Source organism: Quercus lobata, chromosome 7 (genome assembly GCF_001633185.2).
Source record: "Quercus lobata isolate SW786 chromosome 7, ValleyOak3.0 Primary Assembly, whole genome shotgun sequence".
In the NCBI taxonomy this organism is placed as follows: domain Eukaryota; kingdom Viridiplantae; phylum Streptophyta; class Magnoliopsida; order Fagales; family Fagaceae; genus Quercus; species Quercus lobata.
Window position 1 is genome coordinate 11,220,022 of NC_044910.1, and position 25,613 is coordinate 11,245,634.

The 25,613-nt window shown below is 38.3% G+C and overlaps 2 protein-coding genes across 2 annotated transcripts; one reads left to right on the forward strand and one right to left on the reverse strand.

Moving 5' to 3' along the window:
* The first annotated feature begins 5,687 nt into the window (after positions 1–5,687).
* Positions 5,688–9,756, forward strand: LOC115953432 (F-box protein At2g32560-like). Its single transcript, XM_031071071.1, has 5 exons — positions 5,688–6,738; positions 6,910–6,989; positions 7,353–7,525; positions 7,704–7,778; positions 9,141–9,756. The coding sequence occupies exons 1-5, from the start codon at positions 6,064–6,066 to the stop codon at positions 9,326–9,328; spliced, it is 1,191 nt and encodes a 396-aa protein (XP_030926931.1). The 5' UTR covers positions 5,688–6,063; the 3' UTR covers positions 9,329–9,756.
* Positions 9,757–10,997: 1,241 nt separating this feature from the next.
* Positions 10,998–13,762, reverse strand: LOC115951364 (pentatricopeptide repeat-containing protein At5g50390, chloroplastic-like). Its single transcript, XM_031068581.1, has one exon. It carries the CDS (start codon positions 13,146–13,148, stop codon positions 11,073–11,075), a length of 2,076 nt encoding a protein of 691 aa, XP_030924441.1. The 5' UTR covers positions 13,149–13,762; the 3' UTR covers positions 10,998–11,072.
* Between the last annotated feature and the right edge of the window lie 11,851 nt (positions 13,763–25,613).

Below are 25,613 nucleotides of genomic sequence, written 5' to 3' on the forward strand. Positions count from 1 at the left end.
ATCCACGTGTAGATTTAGATTGATAGTGCTGATACTTGTCCCATCAGCCCCTCCCTAAAGTCTTTAGGAGTGGTTGTAAAGGCTGAAAAATATGGTTTAGTTGCAGAGCATTTAATGCAATGGTAGCAGTTTTCTTTTAGATATTTCCATGCCTTCCATTATCCTGTTCTTTCTTAATATTTATCCTCTTCTATGAAATGGTCCGAAGTGTCGCTCTTAATGGCAGACCATTCCCTTTGTCTTTGGCCTTGCCTGGTCGAGGAGGAGTTCTTTCTCGGACTGAGCCCTTGGCCTAACATATACATAGATATGGACTCCCTGGCCTTTCACCCCCACAATAGCCCCTCGGGATTCTTCTTTCCATCTCCATGAGAGGAAAGAAGGATCTCGATGTGATAGTAGCCCCTTCGCGCCCATTTTACACTACTTCTGATTGCAAGGTATCTTTTAGTTATCCAAGTCGTGTTCCTGAAGTTTCGGTACACAAGGCGTGCCTTCATTAATATCTTTACGAAGTGACGCAGATCCAACGGTTGAGGATTTCTTTGGAAATTGAGCGGGATTTATCTCGCTCGTAACTCTTTCTTTGAATTTCAGGAGAATTAATTTCAACTAGATTTCGCCTTCTATATAAGACACCCTGGGGGAATCGTTTTTCCTTATTTACAGATCCTTGAGTTCTGCAGGAATCTCAAGTTCTTAACCCTTCAGGCATTCCTAGGGAGCCTACCAAGATGGTGATCAAAGTCTAGGGAATGAGGTGGCTAAGGATAAAGGCAAGGGTAAGGAAACCAAGCCCTCCTCAGAAACCAAGGATGCCGCCAAGATCCAGGATGACGCAGTTAAGGCAAGGGAAGCAGAGGCCAAAGATGTTCCTACCTTTCAACCGAGCAAGAAAGAAGTCCCTCCTCCTTTAGTCAAGACCCAAAGCAGGTGTAAATCACATCAAATTTTTGGTGTGACAAAGTTTGGGTCTCACCTGGCGACATATATCATGTGTGCACAGATGTGAAAATGACCTAAGGTTGATCAAGCAAATCAACAAGGAGAAGGATAGACAGGTTTCCTGTTTCTCAGCCTTGATAGCAGAACATCTTGTAGTTAGGAGAAAAGGTATCCATCAAGCGTTCCCGCCTCTTCTTCTTTCTCATCGCCGATACCATTCATACTAGCTTAATTACTGCTAGAACAAGATTGTGGATCAAGCGTTTCCGCTTCTTCTTCTTTCTCATCGTTGGTACCATCCATACTGGCTCGATTGCTGCTAGAACAAGATTGTGGATCTACCATTCTTATGAGCTTTCTCTTTTATAGTTAGCTTTAAAACAAGTCTGCCTAAGCTGCTTTGTATATAATGTACTTTTCCTTTATTTAATAAAAAAAGGCTGCACTCTTTACTTTATGAATCTTTCCTTTTTCTGCAATAATTATTTCATGACTGGGTGTGTTGTTATTTTTCTCTCGAATGGGACTTAGAATTGATGCTGTTGACGGTAACGAAAAGTTGTCACCCTGACTTTATCAAAACCGACAGTAACACCCGGCCGCTAACTTTAAATAAGTTAACTATGTAGAAATAATTAGGAAAATAACTGTATGCTCTATACTGCAAACAGTGCAACCATCAAAGAGTGTGGAATTTAAAGCAAGTGATCCGAGGAGACCATCGTGTACTAAGGTTCGGTTCAACATTTATAATGATGTTATAGTGTTAATTTCCCCTAAGCATCTGGTCCGAGAACCCAGGCATGCGTTAGGTTTTGTTTAAGCACTTTAAAGAGATGTTATAGTGTTAATTTCCCCCAAGCATCTGGTTCGAGGACCCAGGCATGCATTAGGTTCTGTTTAAGCACTATAAAGAGATGTCATAGTGTTAATTTCCCCAAGCATCTGGTCCGAGGACCCAAGCATGCGTTAAGTTCTGTTTAAGCACTTTAAAGAGATGTCATAGTGTTAATTTCCCCCAAGCATCTGGTCCGAAGATCAAGGCATGCGTTAGGTTCTGTTTAAGCACTATAAAGAGATGTCATAGTGTTAATTTCCCCCGAACATCTGATCCGAGGACCTAGGCATGCGTTAGGTTTTGTTTAAGCACTATAAAGAGATGTCATAGTGTTAATTTCCCCCAAGCATCTGGTACGAGGACCCAGGCATGCGTTAGATTCTGTTTAAGCACTTTAAAGAGATGTCATAGTGTTAATTTTCCCCAAGCATTTGGTCCAAGGACCCAGGCATGCGTTAGGTTCTGTTTAAGCACTATAAAGAGATGTCATAGTACTAATTTTCCCCAAGCATCTGGTCCGAGGATCTAGGCATGCGTTAGGTTCTGTTTAAGCACTTTAAAGAGATGTCATAGTGTTAATTTCCCCCAAGCATCTCGTTCAAGGATCCAGGCATGCATTAGGTTCTGTTTAAGCACTTTAAAGAGATGTCATAGTGTTAATTTCACCTAAGCATCTCATCCGAGGACCCAAACATGCGTTAGGTTCTGTTTAAGCACTATATAGAGATGTCATAGTGTTACTTTCCCCCAAGCATATGGTCCGAGGACCCAGGCATATGTTAGGTTCTGTTTAAGCACTTTAAAGAGATCTTATAGTGTTAATTTCCCCCAAACAACTGGTCCGAGGACCCAAACATGCATTAGGTTCTGTTTAAGCACTTTAAAGAGATGTCAGAACTAGCCCTACTTCGGATCACCTTTGATTAGTAGTGCCATCAACATGTACCATTCTGGACAAAGGATCCCACACAGCGAGACCATGTCAACTAATTTTCCATCTATGTGCTGTGCTTCTATCATTTCATCTGACGAGGGTTCAGCGATCTCAGCCACCAAGTTCGTGAGAACCTGGCCCTTGACGAAGGCACGAGATATGTATTTGATATTAAAAGCCTCCAATATTGTTCCGCACGGAGCAATCCTTCGCCTAGCATGCGCCACTCCCAAAATGGTCTCCTCCACCAATGATCGATATATCGCTGCATCGCCTCGGTAGGTTGAGCGTTCAACTCGCTAAAACACCAAGTTCCCACAAACGGCGCCAATTGTATGGTCACAATTTAGGGCTTAAGCCCAAAATGTATGGAGTCTTGGTCCAATGAGCCCAATACAATGAATTTGTAGAAAATGGGTTGAAAACTTAGACCTTTGCGAATTAGATGATCAACCAATAGGTTTTGATGATAAAAAAAGAAAGATAACATAAGTTTACTTGGGAAAGACGTCCTCGGATTTTACCTGAGGAAGTTGATTCTTAAATATTATTCTTCAGACTTTGTTACAAGTCTGGCACCTAGATTGCCTCCCCTTCTTTTTTTCTTTCTCCTTTGTTTTATACTATCTTTCTCTCATTTCCACCGTCAACGTATAGATTTAGATTGATAGTGTTGATACTTGTCCCATCAACTCCTCCTTAAAGTCTTTGGGAGTGGTTGTAAAAGCTGAAAAGCATGGTTTAATTGCAGAGCATTTAATGCAATGGTAGCAGCTTTCTCTTAGATATTTCCATGTCTTCCTTTGTCTTTTTATTTCTTAATATTTATCATCTTCCATGGAATAGTCCGGAGTGTCGCTCTTAATGGCAGACCATTCCCTTTATCCACGGCCAAGCATGGCCGAGGAGGAGTTCTTCCTTGAACTGGGTCCTTGGCCTAACATATACATAAATATGGACTTCCTGACCTTTCATCCCACAAAATTTATTTATCTTTAAAAAAGATAACATCATTTATATTTTATTAGTCGATGAAATTTGGTGTTTGAATTCAACTGGGAAAGTTACTGTATCTAAGTTAACTAATAAATATATTCATGGGTTAAATACCAAGTAGGGTTGTTGAGCATAAATAAATCTTTAAAGTAAAAATGAAAAAAAAAAAAAAAAAATTGGAATTAGGTGTGAAAATTAGGCACATCATCAAGATCCCGGGGTACAAGGCATCTCATGTAGGGCCATGATGAAATTATGGGTTGTGTCATGTGTATTATTAGTATATGTTACCAAAGCTTTTTTACGTTTAATTGTGTGTTTGTTCTTTTCGGTTTGTCTTCGTTCATCATGATTTCCAACATTTGTTGGAAACTATGACCGACACATAGTAGCAGATTCTAGCTTCTTGTAAGGTTATGCTTATTTCGGCGCAAAGTGTTTTACAATATTTTTAATAGATAATAATGATTTCGGAGAAATAAGTAGTTTTAACTGTTTGATTGTGATTTTTTAAAATAAGTAATTTTATAACTTTTGGATATACCAAAAATTCCCAACTATGGTTGAAATACAAGAATGAAGACGGTGACAATGAGGGTGGTGCTAGTAATAGTGGCCAACATTCGATGGCAACTCACAAGCCAAGTGGCCGGTGAATGTGATGGCTAATAATAGGTGGGCAATAGTGGTCGGGAAGCGAGTGGGCTGAGTGGTAATTAGTGGTCAATAATTGGTTGTAGCGACGGCATAGAGAAGTTGAAAGGAATAAGGGTAATGACAACAAAGTCAAAACTCTTTCGTTTTAATGTTTCGAAAAATGATCAAATTGCAACTTTTTGATATATATTTCTTTGTTGATTACATAAAACATTCTTCGTTAACCGACTTTTTAGTCACACAAAAATGAAAAAACACGAAAACATTTTATTCGAAACAAATGGAGCCTAAATAATAAATGTACTAAAATTTCGTTAGACCCTAAATGAAATTGCCACATACTACTATACCCCTTGCACAAGACATTACTCTACATATGCATGATACATAGCAAGCCTATATACTTTGTGAGCTCAGTCCTTGAAATGATATTTAAGAAAATGAATAGGTAGTAATTGAAAATAAAGAAAAGGGTGTATTATGCTCATAGCATAGTGAAGAGAAAAACAACATTGAAGATTTGAAGTACATGGAAACTATCTATGTCCAACAAGGCACAGTCTGGCCATGACCAATGGTGTTAAATTGATTTTTGAAAAAGTCATATAAAATGTCGCATTCTCATTCTTTAATAGAGCATGATTTGTCCTGCAATTTCTGTGGCTGTGGCATGTTACCTGTTGGAGCTTTACTCATCAAAACAAAGTTAAAAAGTTTGGTGGAAGTTAGGCAAAGGATCAGATGGGCTGTATTGCTGTATTGGTCTTGTGACACCCACGCAAAGTGTACCCCAACACTTAAATTGCTTTAACCTCAAAACCCCATCAATCAGATAACAGTCCTTTTCTTTTTGAGAGAGTTAAGATAAAGATTTGGCACACCTTATAGGACCCACTTCAACTTCATCCTCATCTTCCTAAATCACTCAGCTTCTACTTCAAACTTTGTTTTTTAAAAAAAAAATCATTTTTAATAAGAAAATAAAAATTCCAAGTTCAAAATTCCTCAACCATCTAAAATTCTGTAGTTTGACTAGTCTTACAGAGGTTTTAATTAGTTGGTCCATAACCAACCTAACCATATCTGTATTCTATTACATTTCCATAAATTCTGGCTAAACTCATAGATTTAGACATGTGGGGTTCTAATTGTCTCATCACCTAAATCTAACAGAAAACTGTGCCATAGATATTATTCTTAAAAAAACTATATTCATCAATCTTGAACTGACAGCTGTCGCCCACTGGCCGTACAAATTGGTTCTCTTTCATGGGAATTCAGTGTATATGGACGCCAGATGTCAATGCATTCAAGAAGCAGCCTCGATGCTTGTTCCTTTGTTTCAATGTGGTGGTGTTGTGGTGTTATAACTACCACACCTTGTCGGTTGCGGTGTCTGCAGATGTCCTCGTTTAAAACGTATTAAATAAGGGCCAACACTCCTGACAACTCCGTCCGTTTCTGCCAAACTAACACACTTTACTCTTATTGGTGATCTTTCCTTGTCATCCTCAAAAGGAAGAAAAATGAAAAATATAGTATAAAATTGTTATTACACTTTGCCACTTTGCTCATTTATATGGTTGCATTCACCATTTGCTTCATTTGCAATTGGTTCCTTCTTTCTATCTTCTTTTTCATTTGATGCCAAACCTTGCCTTATAGACCCCATTTGATAATTTAACTTGGTCCAATGCTTTACCTCCTAATCTCTTGTGTATCCTTCTCCTTCATCTTCCTTTCCAAGTCTTTCACTCACAAGTCACTCCCTTCATGGGAGGCTGAGATGAAATTGTTGTCACCTTGGTTCTGGGGTGAATTATCAACTTTTCTTTTGTCTTGGTTCAAGAAAAGTAGGCCTGCTATCAGTTTCTTTCAAGTACCTGTATTATTCATTCCATTGAAGAACATGGGACATAGCTCAAAAGTAGAGAATGTAGAGGAGAAAGGTGATGTTTCTCTGTTGGATTTGCCTGACTTGGCCTTGGACTGCATTCTTGAACGGCTTTCGCCAGCCGGGTTATGTAGTATGGCAGCAGTGTGTAGTTCTTTGAGGGATAGATGTAGGAGTGATCATTTATGGAAGAAACACAAGGAGAACAAGTGGGATAGAGTGATTAGTGATGCTACTTATAGAGAATGGAAAATGCATGTAGTCTCAAGAAAAAGACCAACCCTTTTGGATCAAAGCAAGAGAAAAGGGTTATTTAACTCCCTTTTTGGGGATTGGCCTTCTTCATGGTTTAGACCAAAATTAGAAAGCAGCAGCAAGTCAAGGAGGTCTTTACCGGTTGATTCAATCAAGGCTTGGTATCAATCCCTTGAAAGTGGCAAGTTATGGTTTCCATCTCAAGTCTATAATCGTGAGGTGAGTGCTGCTTCTAACTAATTCCAATAACCCTGGTTATTCTTTTAATGGGTCCTTTTTTTTGGAATGCTATTTTGTATTCTATATGTTCATTTTGGGCAGTAGTAATATGATTGCTCCTTTGAATATTGAAGAATATAATGAGTCCTTTATATTTTGTTTTTGTTGCAGAATGGTAATGTTGGTTTTATGCTGTCATGTTATGATGCTGAACTTAGCTATGTCTCGAAGAATGACACCTTTCAGGCAAGGTAAAGGAAGAGAGGCCTTAAAAAATGAGTCCATGAACTTTTGTCGGTTCACTTTTGTGTGTGTCTTCATAGGCTTAGGAAACAAGTAGATATGCCAATTATATGAATTCTGAATTGTTGGCTTCTGGATAATAAATTTGGACCATGTTGACACTAGATTAATCTCTAAAATTTTAAAAATTTCAGCATTTTTAAGTTATAGCCGATGGCAATCTTTACTTGTATAAATTTTTTGTTGCTAAAAATTTGAAACAGATTTTTCACCTTGCAAGTGGAAGTAATCAATCTCAACATTGAATTTATATGTGCTAAGCTCATCTGTATTGCAGTACCCTTGAACTCAAACTGGATGTTTTATTGCAGATACTTGCCGCATGGGCGGCGAACAACAGAGGATAATATACAATGGGAGAGGCTAAGAGCACCACCGGTTGATACTCCTCCAAATGTTCTTCATGTCTCTGATTGTTTAGATGACTTAAAGCCTGGTGATCACATTGAGATCCAGTGGAGAAAAGCCAGAGAATTCCCCTATGGTATGTTTCTGAATCAGCATGCATCTGTAAGATCTTTACCTTTAATTTAACAGAATTGTTAATGTTCAATGTCTATTAGACTTTTCTCTAACAGAAGTAATAATGTTGCAACAAAATTGGTCATGTTCTATTCCATTACTTTTAGATAACAATGTAATTTCTTCTGAATGTATTGCAGGTTGGTGGTATGGAATCATTGGTCACTTGGAAGCATGTGACAGGAATGAGAATCACTGCCACTGCCATTATAGTGGTGAGAAGTTCATCTTAGATTCTGTAGTTATTATCAAGGTTTTTTTTTTTTTTTTTTTTTTTTTTTTTTTTTTTTTTTTGTGTGTGTGTGTGTGTGTTTGTGTTTGTGTTACAGAGGGTATATGTGTAATAAAAATCTTTAATCCCATTTTTGGTGTTTCACTTTATGCTCCACTAATCCCAAGTTGCCACGTATTCGTTTCTCCTTTTTTTTCCCTTTCCTTATAAAATAACCAAAATAGAAAATAGAAAACAAAAATGAGACACATGGGATATTGCAATTAATGGAGCATAAAGTGGGATAGACGATTTCTATTCTATATATGTGGGGTTTATTTTTGTTAATTAAGTAAAAAACATCTATGTGACAAGATCTCTCTCAATTTAGAGTATGTAGGGCACTTTTCCTGTTAATCATGAGCCCTGCGTTCACATATTGGAGATTAAAAATAGTTCACTTTTGCACTTAAGATGTAATGCTTTTTGAGTCAAGGACATGTTATATGATGCTGGTATAACTTCAAACATGTACACGAGTATGTTATAAAACTATAGAGCTATATTTGTTTGTATATTTTTTTCCCATATGTGGCTTTATTTGCTGCAACTAGAAGAGTGGGCCAGGGGGTTGGGGTTCAATACATCATTATTTAATATGGTGGGATTTTAAAATGGAGAATAGGATAAAAGGGATTTAGATGAGTTGAAATTTAAAACTTCCTTCTGTGTTTCTTCCTTCTGGCATAGTATTAGAAACTAAAATATGATATCGTATAGTTAAGGTCACAAGCACGAATATAAGTGTCTGATGCAGATATCTACAGAACAATATGATAATCAGCACAGTAGAGTGTTCATCCTTTTTTGTGTGGAGTACACTTATTATTACTGTTGATGTCGATGTTGTTGTAGTTTATAATCATATTCTTACTTAATCTCCAAACCCTCAACCTAATTTGAGTTCTCAAGTGATTGTAATTTCCTGAAAAGGCAAATTATCTGTTTACATATACTTCTTTACAGTCCAACTGAATCTTTGTATTTCCTTCAGGTTCTCATTTTGACTTGATTCATGAATATAAAACTCCACCACACTTTGGCACTTACATGATCTGTTCTTAGTAGCTATCTTTAGGCACCTCTGGGGTGTGTGCTTCATTGAATTTATTTCCCTTTAAGTACTTAATGAAGGTGCCAATCCACTTACAAGTATAAGCATGCATGATGAACTTTCTTCTGAAATTTTCTTATTCTAATATGTTGCTATCCTTCAAGCATGGAGTAGAAGCATGATTAGGATCCATTTCTTTCTTTTCTGTTGACAACTTAATGTAAGTTTCTCACCGTGAGCTATTGCTGACAGATTCAGTGATATTGGAGTTCAACCAGTATTCTCCTGACTCAAAATGGAGAAGAATGGTGATAAACAGGAAGAGCCACCGGGAGGAAGGCAATGAAGTGGATGGCTTCTATGGTGGAATTAGGAAGCTTTATGAAGATGAGGAGATTGCAAGGTGGAAACGCCTTTGGCCAACCCAAATATTGGATTAGTATCATGAGTGCTTTTGTAAATAGGCCCCTCTTTTTCTTTTCTTTTTTCCTCTCTCTTTCTGGAGCTGTGAATGAGGAGAGCTCATAGTCATAGAAATCATTCGAAGAAGATGAAGATTAAGCTTAATTATTTTTGTTCGGCATAGCGAGGCCTTGAACAGATGCAAAAAGAAAAAAGCATACTATATATACCATGATATGCATTTTCCAACCTGACTAGTTTTGTACTTTGTGTTTGACATATCTTCAGGGAAATCATTTCCTTTTCTGTTTAGATATATAGGTCATAGATGGTAGAACATAGGTGCATCTATTGTAAAGATTTTGAAATTTCAGTGGTTTTTGTGAGATAATGGTACCTTTTCATCTGCTGTGAATAATCTGCACAGAAATGAAATAAATGATGTCTGAAATTTCATTCAAGATCATTTTAAGGAGCAAGATCTTAATCTGCATTTATTGAGTGGTCCAAATGTTCATTCTGCAGACTGCCGGTTATATTGAGAGTCATTTTCTTGTGATTATTGAATGACTCAAAATTCAACTAGAAACTTCATATTTTTTTTGTTTATATTCTTTTTTCTGCCGCAGTTTCTTGCTTCTATGCATTCCTCACCATTTTCATATGGTTCCCATTGATAGCCAATTTCAAATTATCTATAGTTTGCCAGAGGCCTAGCTAGAATACTCACCACAGCAATAAATCCAACATTTTATTAAGTTTATACTCTGGACAGTCCTAGCTCAAAGTCAAACTAATGAATCCTGGTTGATTAGTATCAATCTAACCATTGATCTTGGACGAAAAAAAAAAAGGTTTGGATGCTACTTGATAGCATTGGTTAAATTCAGCTATATATCAAGTTGAAGGAATTCAGGCCTTCTGATTTTGAATATGTGATGAGAAGCTGTATCAAACTATCCATTATTCACATCCCAGAGGCCTTTAACCATACTAGTAATACTAAACCATAAAATACGGAGTCCAGGCTAAGGGGATCTCAGAAACTGAATTTGAAGCAAATGGCCAATAGTGAAATAGAGCTCCAGAACAATCCATACAAGAAGATAATCTATTAAGTCCTCATCAACCAGCCAAGAAGATGTAAGAGTCATGAGTACAAACTTTTTGCAGTTTTCAACTTCAAGCTTCAATCTCAGCCAAGAGGATTAAAGCTTTGTACTCTTAACTGGATACATGATTCTAAGTTGTTAGTTATTATGTGAACCTGCATTTGTTAGCATAGTGGTGGTACCAATGCCAGGTTAAAATCTCCCAAAGAGCTAGAACAGTGCTTCTTAGGAGGGAAGGGGATGGATAGGTTGAGGGCTTGAGTTGTAGCAGGGATATGCATTGAGGGAGAGCAGCCAAGAAATGGAACTTGTCAGAAAGTAAACACCAATGTGAAGGTGGCTGAGCCAGATACAGTAGTGTAAACTACACATTGTAGTTGTAACTTTTAGACACAAGAATAGAAGCCAGAGTTCTATTTGCAAAAAACTTCAGTAAATTTGTAATTTAGGCTCCTGAGACGTTTGTTTCTTATTTTAGTTCCAATTGTGTGGTGGTTTAATGTATTGTTGCAGGCGTGCATTGAAGATTTCTTACCTCTCAGTTCTAAATTGACTTTACCTGTGCTTATACTGTCTACATAAAGACACCAATAAGTGTGACTGATACGGTGTTTTTTGGTTAATAAAATATTTTTTTGTTTAATCCCTTTGATGCAAACATATTTAGTAATCACCAATAATCCCCACATGAACAACTGGCATCTCTAAAATGGTGGAATCTGCTAGCGTCCCTCACAACAATTTCACGTCCAGTAACCATGGCTATTAACTTAATTGCACTGTGGCAGTCACCACAAATCCGATGGCTCTGCACAATTTGCAGTGGTGTCCAACCTGGAGTGTTGATCAGCCCAAAAGCTATTGCCAGTTTCTCACTGTGGTACAATATAACCCGCTCTTCCTGAACATCAACATCGGGAAGCAAATTTTTTCTCTCAGGAACATAACCATGTTTTGAAATCTCTAGCATCAAGTTGTCCAATTTCTGGTATATCCCTTTCGTTTGGGCATGGCTTTTATCTCCAGAATGGAAAAAATACGGCTGCTTTTTAACTTCAATCCAACTGCATGCTGGAAGCATTCTCATACCCTTTCTTCTTAAGGTCTGAACAACAGCAGCAGCTTCCTTCAACTTGCCAGAGCTGTTGTATATATTTAAAAGCACAAAATAATTACTAAGCTTTTCAGGCTCCATTCCATAAAGCTTCTCAGCAGCCAATTTTCCAATCTCTAAATTCTCATGGACACGACAAGCTGTCAGCAGGGCAGCCCACATGTTAGCTGTAGGCCTAAATGGAGCACTTTTTATCAGTGCAAAGGCTTCATCTAAAAGACCGTCTTTACCTAATAATTCAATCATACATGCATAATGCATAGCACGGGGCTTAATCTTGTGATCCCTACTCATTGATTTAAAATACGCCCACCCACGTTCTGATAAACCTGAATAACTACAAGCAGATAAAACTGCAAGAAAGGTGACATGGTCGGGTATCATTTTTCCCTGAAGCATCTGCTCAAACATCTCAATAGCTTCTTCTCCATGACCATGATTACCATAGCCAGCAATTAAGGCATTCCAAGATATAACATTCTTTTGTGGCATCTTGTCAAAGACATGACGGGCATCTTCCATTCTCCCCCATTTGCTATAGAAATCTACAAGTGCTGTGTTCGCTACTATATCTAATCCAAAACCATGACGAACCAAACTCGCATGAGCTTGCTTAGCATGCTCTAAAGAAGCCAACCTCGTACATATTCTTAAAACCATTGAAAATGTGAAATGGTCCATTTCAACACCAGAATCACGCATCTCATAGAACTTACTGACAGCTTCTTCACTATAACCATGAAGTGCATAACCTGCAATAATGGAATTCCACCCAACTGTTGTCTTCTCCGGCATCTCATCAAATACACATTGAGCATCTTCAATGCTCCCACACTTACTATACATGTCAATTAGAGCACAAGTCACAAATATATTGTCAGCAACACCCATCTTTAAAGTACAAGTGTGAAGCTGTCTTCCCACGAAAATGTGTCCCAACCCAGCAGATGCCCGAATCATCATGGCAAATGTGCGCGACCCACCATCTAAAGACTCCTCCCACATAATTAAAAACAGCTGGAACACCTCAGCATAATCACCGGAATCCACAAGCCCCCCAATTATCATATTCCAGGAGACCAAATTCTTCTCCGGCATTTCAACAAACAACTTACGCGCATCAATCATCATCCCACATTTGACATGCATAAGCAGCACCCTGTTCCTCATATACAAATCCAAGTCAAACCCATTACTGCTCATATAACTAAACACCCTTTTCACCCCTCTAATCGACTTCAAACCTATGCAAGCGCTAATCAGTGCATCATATGCGCTAGATTCCAATTCAAAACCACCCTCAAACTCCAAAATCTCAAACAACTCAAGTGCCTCCCTATACCTCTTATTTAAAACCAGCTTCTCTATCTGACTACAAATCCCAGAACTGGGATGTTTTCTCATCTGGGGTTCTTCCAAAACCGTCTCTTTCCTCTCCCCAACATCAATTTTCGACGGTTTCGGCTTCAGCCATGGCTGCTGCACCCCTTGTACTTCCAGTGAACAACACCTAATCCTATCAAAAGGGTTTATCCATTTTCTCCTACTAAATGAAAAACAATACCCAGAAAACATAGATTTCTTGTCCTTGACAGTGAAAGGAAAATGGTAGCTTAGGAGTGGGATTTCCATACTCAAGATAGCATAAACAGATATCAATGTCTAATGGGTAGTAATAGAAGCTGAAAAAAACAGAGCGTACCCAAACTTGTACCCTTTACTGTATGATCAAAGTGGAAGAATAGCATTGATGCCAAAACAGGCATGAGGTCAGTTTGTGAGGTCATTCAAATGCTCATCTCATGGTTCTTTTCTAATGATATCATATCAGAGCTAATGAATGGGGCAAATTCGAATGAAAAATCTTGAAGGAATGAAAGTTTGGGCCATATACACAATACTGGTTATCAACAGAATCAGGTTGGAACCTTATAAGTTGTCGAAATGGGTAACCAAAAAGATTGAAGCCTTCACACAAAATCTGTTGGTACTTCTTTGGAGAGTCACGAGGAGGAGGCTACGGGTTTGTTCTTAGCCATAGAGCAGAGGCAAGGAAAAAAAAGAGTAACAACAGATGCCGGAAGAAGGTGCAAAAAGAAAGATAAGAAATTGGGAGTAAGAAAAAATTGTTGAGCACTTGGAAAGAATTTTGAGAATGGTGCAACAAAAGCCAAGGAGTGTCAGTAGGAGAAATGGCCAGTGCTGCATCAATGAATATTAGAATCACCAGGTTGTCACCTCCGTGAGATATAGAACCCTTTCCCATGTAGTCTAAACATTTTGTGTAAGGAGAGATGTCAATTCAATTACAAGACCGACGGATATAGGGTTATTTGGTAGAAGAGTTTAAGTAATATTGTTTGTATTTTTTTAAAATATGTGTAAATGAAAAAATATATAGAAATATGTGTAATGTTGTTTAAAAACTGAAAACATGTGTTTAAGATTTTCTATCAAATGCCCATATTTTTTACAAATAAGCATAATTAATGTAGTTTAAAATTTTAGCACCTTTATATATAATACTAGTCGCTAACCCGTGCGATGCACGGAAAATGTATTGAGTACAATATATAATTTAATCTTTGTTTATTTTACTACAACACCAAAATTGAATTTGTAAAATAAAATCATATAATTAAAACATTTGTTAACAGCTATACGTTTCAGACATTTATTAAACTATATTATTATTATTATTATTATTATTATTATTATCAACTTAACAGTATTTTAATATATGATACCAACATGCTTCAAGAAAATGTCCAACACTGAAAACAATTTCGAAAACAAACTCAACTAAACAGTTTGATGAATAAATATATTACAATCTATAATATAAGCCAAGAAATAAACTTTGAAACCAATATGAACAAAATCCACATCAAACAAAACCATTTCGATCATTAAGAATACTAGTCGCTAACCCGTGCGATGCACGAGAAAACTATTAGAAAATAATAAAGCATGCATATATTAAAAGACAATTTAAGTTCATGTGTGCTTGCAAGGGATACATACCTAAATAGTTCTTGTGGTAGAAATAAAAGCCTTATCTTTGAGATAAAGAACTGATGTAAACAAACTAACCTTACATAAAACAAATTTAAAAAAAAAAAAAAAAAACATAAAACTGATGTCACGGGAAAATTCAGCCACATAGTAGTAATATATAAATCTCTTAAAACCTAAACCTAAACCTAAACGTAAGGACTAAATATTTATGCGCCTTCTCTTGCTTTCCTGATGTATTTGGTTAAAAACATAAAATTGATGTCACAGGAAATTTAGCCACATAGTAGTAGTATATAAATCTCTTAAAACCTAAACCTAAACCTAAACCTAAACCTAAACGTAAGGACTAAATATATAAACAAACTAACCTTACAAAAGCTGAACTTTATAAGCTAAAATCTATACCGTGAGTTGTAGATCTTGAATGCTATACCGTGCGTTTAGGACTTCCTACATCTGGAGAGAGAGAGAGTTTGCAGAAATCAAAGAAAATCTCTCTATAGCTTAAGAAACACAATATAATAAAATCAAAGAGATAAAATTTTCAGAGGACAAAACATTATAGATAATTTAAAAGAATTTTGGTTTAATTCTTGAACACCGCAACTCCATAAAATTCATACTAATAATAATATTTTATGATAGCGTAGTTAGAATTTTGGTTTAATTCTTGAACACTGAATTGGAAATTGATTATATGAGTATTCAATGGTGAATAAAGTACTATGTATTAATTAATATATAAACAAAACTAACCTTACAAAAGCTGAACTTTATAAGCTAAAATCTATACCGTGCATTGTAGATCTTGAATGCTTTAGGGCTTCCTACATCTGAAGAGAGAGAGAGAGAGTTTGCAGAAACCGTGGCTTTATATTTCTTAACTTGAGAGAGGGGTAAGGTTGCTAGGGTTTTGAGGAGTTATAATTTTTATTTATTTTTTATTTTTTAAATATTGTGCTGACGTGGAAAATTGTGGTGCCAGCAAAGGCTTCGGTTTTATATATATATATATAGATAATGTAATCCATGCTTATACGTAGAAATGATGAATTGTAGTGATACTATTGATATTAATTTAAGTTATCAAATATATAGGACATTAGTTTGATCAGGATATTCGGAGAAACTAAAAATGATTTTTTCTTGTAATTTTAATGATATTGGTTACGTCAAGTTTCTCATTACACTACTATTATACATATAATTTTGAAAATCACTATTTTACACTACATATACAATATTAATTTACTATAACTGTTCGTGAAATTTTACTAAATATGACACAAAATAAAAGAATAAATTTGTTCAATAATATCTCTTAAATTGAATGAAGATAAGTGCATAGAATCATTTAGTTCAATACAGTTTATTACATTCAAGATCTCCACATATAAAATATCTAAATAGAAACAATATAAAAAATATACTCAATAGTTTAAAAAAAAAAAATAACAGCAAAAATCTAAACAATTTAGTTTGTATGAAAAGCTAACAAAGGAAAAATCTAATTTTGATTCTAATCAAATTTTCTCTAAGTTTTGGTTTTAAATATATATATTACCTAGGTTTATTTATATTGAACTTTTCGTTTTCTATACTGAATTAACTCGCTTGGTACAAAAATTTTAAATTTTTAGATTAGATGGAACATGTGACGCAAAATTAAACTCTAATTAAAATCCAATTTTTACACTAAATTAACTTACTTAGCACAAAAATTAAAAAAGTTAGATTAAATGAGACACATGGTGCAAAATTAGACTTTAATTGAATTTTAATTTGAAATCTAATTGAATTTTCTGTTATTTTTGTCTATTAATATATATATGTAGGGCCGGAGAGCTTATGATCCGGTCCACGCTCTATCCGGGCTCAGGGCCCGTGCCGAGGAGGTAGTGTGCCGAGGACGAGTGATCAAAGGCCGATGGGTTAAGGGGAACAGCTGAAGACGACCCTATCCTCGGCACTCCGAGATTTTGATGAGAAAAGCAACGTCTTAGTGAAGGCCCTCCCCAAATAGTCCCCTGAAGGGGATGTGAGTGGAATAGGGCCCACGTGGAGGTACGGTGCGAAATAGGTTCAAGGAAAATACGCCCCCTCCGCATTAAATGCACCGGCCAACGTCCTGATCATAGTAATGAGAAAAGACGCTTGGACGGTGTAACTTCGATCCTTGCAACTAATAGAAAGTAAGAAGGGACAGCTGATGGGACAGGTACAGAAGTAAGCACCTGCCTGACCAACGAGTGGAGGGCTAGGATCAACCAAGAAGGACTATATAATGTAAAAGTTAGTGCACAAAGAGGGGGCTGGGAAAAATGGCCAAAAACCAGAGCCTCCCAGCCCGCCTCTAGGAGAAAGACTCCTAGGGCGAAGATGATTTAACCATGTATGGATATCGCGAAAAACCCACTGTTTGGCGACCAAGACCTAGCCTTTCAAACCCACGCTCTACAAATGATATTGTCTGGGCCTTTTTACGTGCAAACCCAACACTGTTACGGTTCATTGCAAATCGCGTCCCTACAATTGGCGCCGTCTGTGGGGAAGGCTTGTGTGTTGGCATAGACGGTAGGTCGGGACAGTTCCCTTGTCATTTCTAGCAGTTAGTTATAGTGCTCTAGCATAGAGTTCCACTAGGGGCTATGATTCTTGACTAGGGGCTACGCTTTGTAGCGTTAATCGCATGGATGATTCTAGGGGCTTGGCCGAGGAGCCAATCCCCCTAAAGCCAAGGCCCCATATCAAAAACTGAGTTTTGGACAGAACCAAGGTATTGTATAGTCCACGGACTCAAACCTATGGGGAAACCAACTACTTAGATGAGAAAACTGTTTTGGACAGAACCAAGGTATTGTATGGTCCTCGGACTCAAACCTATGGGGAAACCAACTACTTAGATGAGAAAATTGAGTTTTGGACAGAACCAAGGTATTGTATGATCCTCGGACTCAAACCTATGGGGAAACCAACTACTTAGATGAGAAAACTGAGTTTTGGACAGAATCAAGGTATTGTATGGTCCTCGGACTCAAACCTATGGGGAAACCAACTACTTAGATGAAAAACTGAGTTTTGGACAGAACCAAGGTATTGTATGGTCCTCGGACTCAAACCTATGGGGAAACCAACTACTTAGATGAGAAAACTGAGTTTTGGACAGAACCAAGGTATTGTATGATCCTCGGACCTCAAAACCTATGGGGAAACCAACTACTTAGATGAGAAAACTGAGTTTTGGACAGAACCAAGGCATTGCATGGTCCTCGGACTCAAGCCTAAGGGGAAACCAACTGCTTATCAATATTTATCAAGTTTTGGACAGAACCAAGGCATTGTATGGTCCTCGGACTCAAGCCTATGGGGAAACTAACTACTTATCAAAATCAAGTTTTGGACAGAACCAAGGCATTGTATGGTCCTCGGACTCAAGCCTATGGGGAAACCAACTACTTATCAAACTCAAGTTTTGGACAGAACCAAGGCATTGTATGGTCCTCGGACTCAAGCCTATGGGGAAACCAACTACTTATCAAAATCAAGTTTTGGACAGAACCAAGGCATTGTATGGTCCTCGGACTCAAGTGGTCCTCGGACTCAAGCCTATGGGGAAACCAACTACTTATCAAAATCAAGTTTTGGACAGAACTAAGGCATTGTATGGTCCTCGGACTCAAACCTATGGGGAAACCAATTACTTTAAAGAAACCTGGGCTCTAAGCAGGACTTAGCAACTACACGTGACATCTAAAATGATGCCTATATCTTTGTTGAATAAGGGTTAGAAATGAGTCAAAGGCTTTGCGGGTGCAGGTAAGCTAGGGTTTTGGAACATGATGTTAAAATGTATCGCATGTGCAAATATTCAAACGTGTTAAGATAAATTAGTTCAGAATTCATAAATAATAGTAAGTATCGACAAGGGCAACTAACAAGTAACTAAAAGGAAAAAGGAAGAAAAAGATTTCATATATACATATTCAACAGGTTCAAACTACCAATAGATTACAAAGTTTTCAAAATGAAAAAGAGACAAGTTAATCGTTAAACTGAAAACAAATACGGAGCCTAGCCAGGGTTTCTATTTCTTTAGTTTTGCGTCGGCCACGTCCTGGGAAGGCGGAGCGGAATCAGCTTTGGCGCCCTGGAGGATAGACTCTTCTGGGGAAGGCTGAACAGGGTCAGTATCAGTACTCTTGGGGATCACAGCAAAGGGAATGGCCTGTGGGGGCTGAGTAAGTGTGGCTGGTTCCTCAGCATTAGGCATCTGAGTGTTAACCACGGGCTCAGTAACCTCTTTAGGTGCCCCAGGATCTGTATGTTGAGATATTTCTATTACATCCTGAAGTTCTCCCTCTTTGGGCATCTTGCCAGGAGAGCCGCCGACCTGTAAGTCTTCCGGCTTAGTAACCCCTTCCTCGGGTTGGTCACCCATAGCCACGAAGCTGGAGGAAGTGGCCTCGCGGATGGCTGTAGGGTAGAATATGTTCTCCGCCTTCCACAAATCGGATGAAGCATTCACCCCAGCTCGCTTCACTGCCTCTTCCCAAACCCGGGAGCAATAAAGCCTGCATACTCCAGGAATCTGGGCTTTAAGGGTGGCTTGGGTTTCAGCTACCCCCGCATTATAACCATCATCCTCGGCCGTTTCCTTGGCAACCTCAGCCTCATTCCTGGCAAACTCGGCCTCTCGCTTGGCCCTTAGGGCTTCATCACGGGCATACTCCGCCACACCTTTATCATGCTCGGCCGCGGCCAGCTTCTTATTTAAACCCTTGATCAGATCTTTAGCTATTTGCAACTGATCCTCGGCTTCAAGTAGACGCTTTTTTTGGTCCTCGGCCTGTTTTTGGGCGCTAGCTAGGCCCGCCGAGGCGCTATCTCTTTCACGGATAGCAACTGTTAGGTCAGCCTTGGCCTTGGTGAGTTCATCCTCAGAGGCTTGGAGAGTCTTCGAGGCCGTTATGCACTTGGTGCGTTCATTCTCGGCCGCCTTGCTCTTATTGTTCACCTCTTCCTCCATCCTATAGGTGGCCTGGAGAGCCTGGCAGGGGAGATAAACGCATGGTTAATGACAAACTAGGAGCGAGAATTAATAAAGTTTTAGGTTTCAAGAAACCTTACCATGCTCAAGTACCTCTTAATACTGAGGAAGACCTCATGCATCCTCATTTTTCTCAGACCGTCCATGTCAATAGGAAGTAGCATGGTTCTCCCTAGTGCATCGGCCACGTAGCCACCCTCGCCATCTCCAAGGTCCCTCATGGACGCAGTTTCGGGTAACGGACCCCCATAAAGCATTGGGGTAGGAAGCCAGGCGCTTGGCGAGGACTGGGCCTCAATCCCCTTTCCCTTGCTTTTAGAGGATTGGACTTCAGTTTCTTTACCCTTGCTGTGGTGTCCAATCTTCAGTTGTTTTGTACGCGGAGCCTCCTCCTTCTCCTTAGAAGGTTGGGATTTTCCCCCGTCCATGGTTTCCTTGCCCTTGGGACTCCTCTTTCTCTTTGAATCAGTGCCTTCCGGCCGAGGAGGCGGAGCTGGTTGGGAGGAAGCAGGAAGTTTGGGGCGAGGGGATTGTGGCTGTGACCTGGTGGAAAATGACCTAGTCTGGACAATCTGGGGATGAGGTGGTGGGGAAGGAGCATAGGGTTGTGGCATTCCCTGCGTATCCTTCCCAGGTTGGCCCTCGAGTAGTTCGAGTAGGGGGGTCGGGGGTTTTCTCTTGAGTCTCATCTCGGCTTGAGAAGAGGTGCCTATTGATGACAATTCTGCCTCGGACAAGGCTGGGTCACCTATATCACCAGGAGGATTCTCGGATTGGTGGGCTAGATCAAATACCCCAAAACCTTCCTCGGGCCGATCTAGCTCGCCTTCGTCCTCTGCTACTTGATGAGACGAGGAGGGGCCCACCGGTAGGATGTTCTCGGGGACAGATGGTTCCTGGGAGATTGAAAATCCTGTCTCAACCACGGTAATTTTTGGAAGCCACGGACGGCTGGCGCTGATCACGTGCCTTGCGTCCGCAAATGACTTCTGAACAGGAGGGTACCCTAGTATTTTGTGAGCTACTCGGACTTGACCATCTTCGTCATTTACGAAAACTGCCGCTTGTAAGATGGTCTCCAAGTCCGCCCGGTTGACTAAGTGAAAATGTCGTTGGTGGGCGTGTGGATCTACAAAAAGAAAAACACGCATGCATGGTTAGTTACCAAACAACATCAGATTAGAATGGCGTTAAGGCTCATCGCCCTTCCATTCCTAATACCCCACCTGGTTCTCATTCTACTATGGGGCACGGATTGCCATCGTGCCATTCACCAGAGACGATAAGGAAATCCTTATTTAATCTCTTGTTGGAGTCAGGGAGGCATTGGATTAATCGAACCCTTTCATCCCTTGACTTCATGTAAAAGATTTTCCCCTTCAACTTTTGGAGATTATAGCACCAGTTCACATCATGGTGGGTCAGTCTTAACCCCATCTTTTTGTTCAAAGCGTCCATGCAATCCAGAATCCTAAAAACGTTGCCGGTGCACTGTGTGGGGGCTAATCGGAAGTGCCTGAGGTAACCCCTCGTTACCGGCCCCATAGGGATTCTCATACCCCCCTCTACAAAGGCGAGGACGGGAATTACCACCGCACTCATTTCCCTCTTATAATGCCATTCCCCCATCTTACAATGCCTCAGACTTACGTTGAGAGGAATCCTATAATCGACGATGAACTTATTCATCGCCTCTTCAGTATCTACTAATTTCCTCAGTCTCAATTTAGCCATCTCTATGATTTACTAAACAAACTCAACCCGTGACGGGAGAAGAAAGGGAATCAACGAAAAACAAACCCAGAAAAGAAAAAGCACGAGTTAATGGAGGTAGGGAACTTACATAAAAGAGGAAAGGCGCTTCAGATAGGCTTTTTGTGCTGGAGATAGACTTGAATTTGGACGAAAATTCAGATGAACCCAGAATATACGCGCTAGAACTCTTAAGTGCAAAACTGAAGAGACAGATCCGTTCCAAAAAATCTCTTATACTTTCTAGGGTAACTGCACAAATTTTCTCGCCCATAAAGATCAAGGGATCACGACCGTTCGATCTTCATCATGTCGTAGAACGTGGGAAACACAAAACCACCCGTATTTAATGAAGCCACGTTTCGCCTTCCAAGGGCTCTAGAAACGTACCTAGGGCAGATAAAAAGTCTCGGGAACCGACAGGTGACAAGGATGGACAGGCATTGGCAGATATATGATGTCATCAAAACCCTCCTATCCGTCCGAGGAGTCGGATAGCAGGATTTTGAGGGGCTATTGTAGGGTCGGGGAGCTTATGATCCGGCCCACGCTCTATTCGAGCTCAGGGCCCATGCCGAGGAGGTAGTGTGCCGAGGACGAGTGATCAAAGGCCGAGGGGTTAAGGGGAACAGCTGAGGACGACCCTATCCTCGGCACTCCGAGATTTTGATGAGAAGAGCAACGTCTTAGTGAAGGCCCTCCCCAAATAGTCCCCTGAAGGGGATGTGAGTGGAATAGGGCCCACGTGGAGGTACGGTGCGAAATAGGTTCAAGGAAAATACGTCCCTTCCGTATTAAATGCACCGGCCAACGTCCTGATCATATTAATGAGAAAAGACGCTTGGACGGTGTAACTTCGATCCTCGTAACTAATAGAAAGTAAGAGGGGACAGCTGATGGGACAGGTACAGAAGTAAGCACCTGCCTAACCAACGAGTGGAGGGCTAGGATCAACCAAGAAGGACTATATAATGTAAAAGTTAGTGCACAAAGAAGGGGCTGAGAAAAATGACCAAAAATCAGAGCCTCCCAGCCCGCCTCCAGGAGAAAGACTCCTAGGGCGAAGACAACTTAACCATATATGGATATCGCGAAAAACCCACCGTTTGGCGACCAAGGCCTAGCCTTTCAAACCCACGCTCTACAAATGATATTGTCTGGACCTTTTTACGTGCGAACCCAACACTGTTACGGTTCGTTGCAAATTGCGTCCCTACAATATATATATATATATATATATATATAGAGAGAGAGAGAGAGAGAGAGAGAGAGAGAGAGAGAGAGAGAGAGAGAGAGAAAGAGAGAGAGTATAATTTGAATCCATATATGTGTGTAATTGCAATTTTTTTAATTGTGTCGTGCATATGCACGGGTTATACACTAGTTTATATATATGTATATATATATATATATATATTAATTAATAGGTAAAGTTTAAAGAAAATCCAATTAAATTTTATAATTGAAGTCCAATTTTGCACCATGTATCATACATTATTTATTTTTAAAGAGAGTTTTATTCTTTAATTTTTGAGTCAAATGTGGGACCACATTAAAAATATCTATTCAAATGAGTTATTGTGTACAAAAATCAAAGAGTTTAGAATTAATGAATATAAAAAAAAATTTAAAAATAAACGATTTACATTTTCTACCTAATAATATTATTACAGGACTTTTTAAAGAGTTAAAAAAAAAATATATAAGAATGACTATCAATAATATTTAAATTATATATATAAGAATTATACTATGTATATCTTTTAAGTATATCCATACATATGTATGAGGTTACAAACTAGTACATATAAATAGCCAAAACTTATAGAAAATCCAATTAGATTTTAATGGGATTCTCAATTTTGTGCCATATGTCCCTTTTAATTTTTAATTTTATGCCGAATGAATTATTGAGTGTAAAAATCAAAGAGTCTAATTCCAATTAGATTATAAATTGGATTTCAATTGGGGTCCAATTTTTTGCCACATGTCCATTTATTTTTTTAATTTCTATGGCAAGTGAATTATTAGGTGAAAAAATCGAAGAGTCTAAATCCAATTAAATTATAAATTATATATATAAATAATGAGAAACCATTACATTTTTTGTTTTTGTTTTTAGAAATGTATAGTTTTAAAAAAGTATAAGCTAATACTATGTATAATTTGAATCTCTTCTAAAAAAATATATAATTGTGATTGTTTTTAATTATATCCGTGCATATGCACGAGACTACACACTAGTGTGTGTATATATATATAGATTGGGTTTAGTGCCTAACATTGGACCCAAGCTGATTTGAATTTAAAATTAAGATCATCTATTTATTACAATCACATAATTCCTTGTGCAATTGAACACCCTTGTCCTAAGTCTAGACCAATTTTATTATGACACCTCATTAATTACAATTAATTCTTTAGAAGACCAAAATAATAATCAATTTACCATAATCACATGTTCCCAATTCTAATCATAGTGAGTTTCAGTTAGCTTAACTAGTAAAATCTCTTATCGTCAAATAAGAGATTTAAGATTCGATCTCTGCCTACACTAAAAATCAATTGGTGTCTTGGTCTAATAATAAAGAGCAATCATCAAGACCTGAAGCCATAGGTTAAAAACTATCTCTTAAAAAAAAAAAAAAAAAAAAAAAAAAAAAAAAAAAAAGCCCTAATCATATCAAAGGTTAAAACTTGATTTAGCCTCAAATTTTGATCCAGTGATCCAATAAAGAGCAATCATCAAGACCTGAAGCCATAGGTTAAAAACTATCTCTTAAAAAAAAAAAAAAAAAGCCCTAATCATATCAAAGGTTAAAACTTGATTTAGCCTCAAATTTTGATCCAGTGATCCAATTGGAACTCTTGACACATCTCTTTCATCTTTAAGACTTCAATATTTGTTTTACATGGAAATTTTAGAAATCTAATGGTCAAAATTATGATTTTATCCTTGAGATGTGAAAATATAATTTTGCCATAAATTGAGGTTGATTGTGGGATATAAAATGGGGTGTCTATAGAGTGTTGTATTGGATCATGATAAATACTTATCGTACTACTCAGTATGGTACAAGATTCCCCAACTTTACTTTGCACTTTCTACAAAGTATTCATAAATATAATGGATGATCTCATTATAACAAAGAAGATAAGGAAATCATATTTTTCTTATTTTTTTTTTTTTTTAAATAAGAGTATTCAAATCTCTTTGAGTATCTAACTATTCCCTCAGGTGTATATAGTCCCTCATCCTACACACAATATTATAGGGAGGGACCCCTTAGAGGTAACCCTAAGATGCTGGCAAGAAGTGTTGAAGGTTCCTACCATTTTGAAGGTCCCTAATAGTTGTTAGAATAACAAGAAAGATGCCAAATTTTATCTTGTAAGAGCATTGGTATCAGGTGTGCAAAATGCTATATTTTTAGCATTTGGCACACCAAACAAAAAAAAACTTACTCTCATGAGATGTGCCAAATATCAAATCAATTTGGCATTTGCTATAGTACCGTTCCAATAATATAACAGTACAGATAGATGTGCTATAACTTTTTTATTCAACTTTATTTCTTTTACCTCCACTTGTTGTCTCTCTCTCTCTCTTTCCTTCTCTACCTCACTCTTCTTCAGATCACATTTGCAGCCCATCCCTCAACCTCAACGTCAAACGACTCTCTCTTTCTACACCTTAAATCAAACTAAAATAAATTTCTTTCTTCACTCCTTTCAAGCGACAACATTGTGGTCGGCATTAAGTGTGTTTTTTAGGTTGTGGGTCGAGGTTAATTAAAGCAGCATTGTGGGTTGAGGTTTTGGGTTTGTGGCATTGTGGGTTGTGGGTAGAGGTTGGTTGCAGTGACGTTATGGGTTTTGAGCTGGTGGTTGGTTGAGTTTGGTAGTCAATGGGTTGGGGTTTTGGGTCGGTTGGTTAAGGAAGTCAATGGGTAAACTAGGTTGGGGTTTTAGGCCCATTTTTGGTTTATTTTTAGGCTGGTGGTTGTTGAGAAGGCAACCCATGACGACAACTGCCAACCCACAACACTCCTCTCTCCCTTTTAATCTTTCTTTTGTTGAAGGATGTGGGTTTTCCTTTTATTTGCAGTTTTTTGGTTTTTTAATTTGTTGGAGGATGTGGTGAATATTCTATTGGCGGCTGCTGGTTGTAGCAGTGGTTTGGTTGTTGGATGGTGGCCTTGCATTGAGCTGAGTTTTTTTGTTAATATTATTTTAATGTGTTATTATTGTTGTACATATTATTTTAATGTATTAAATTG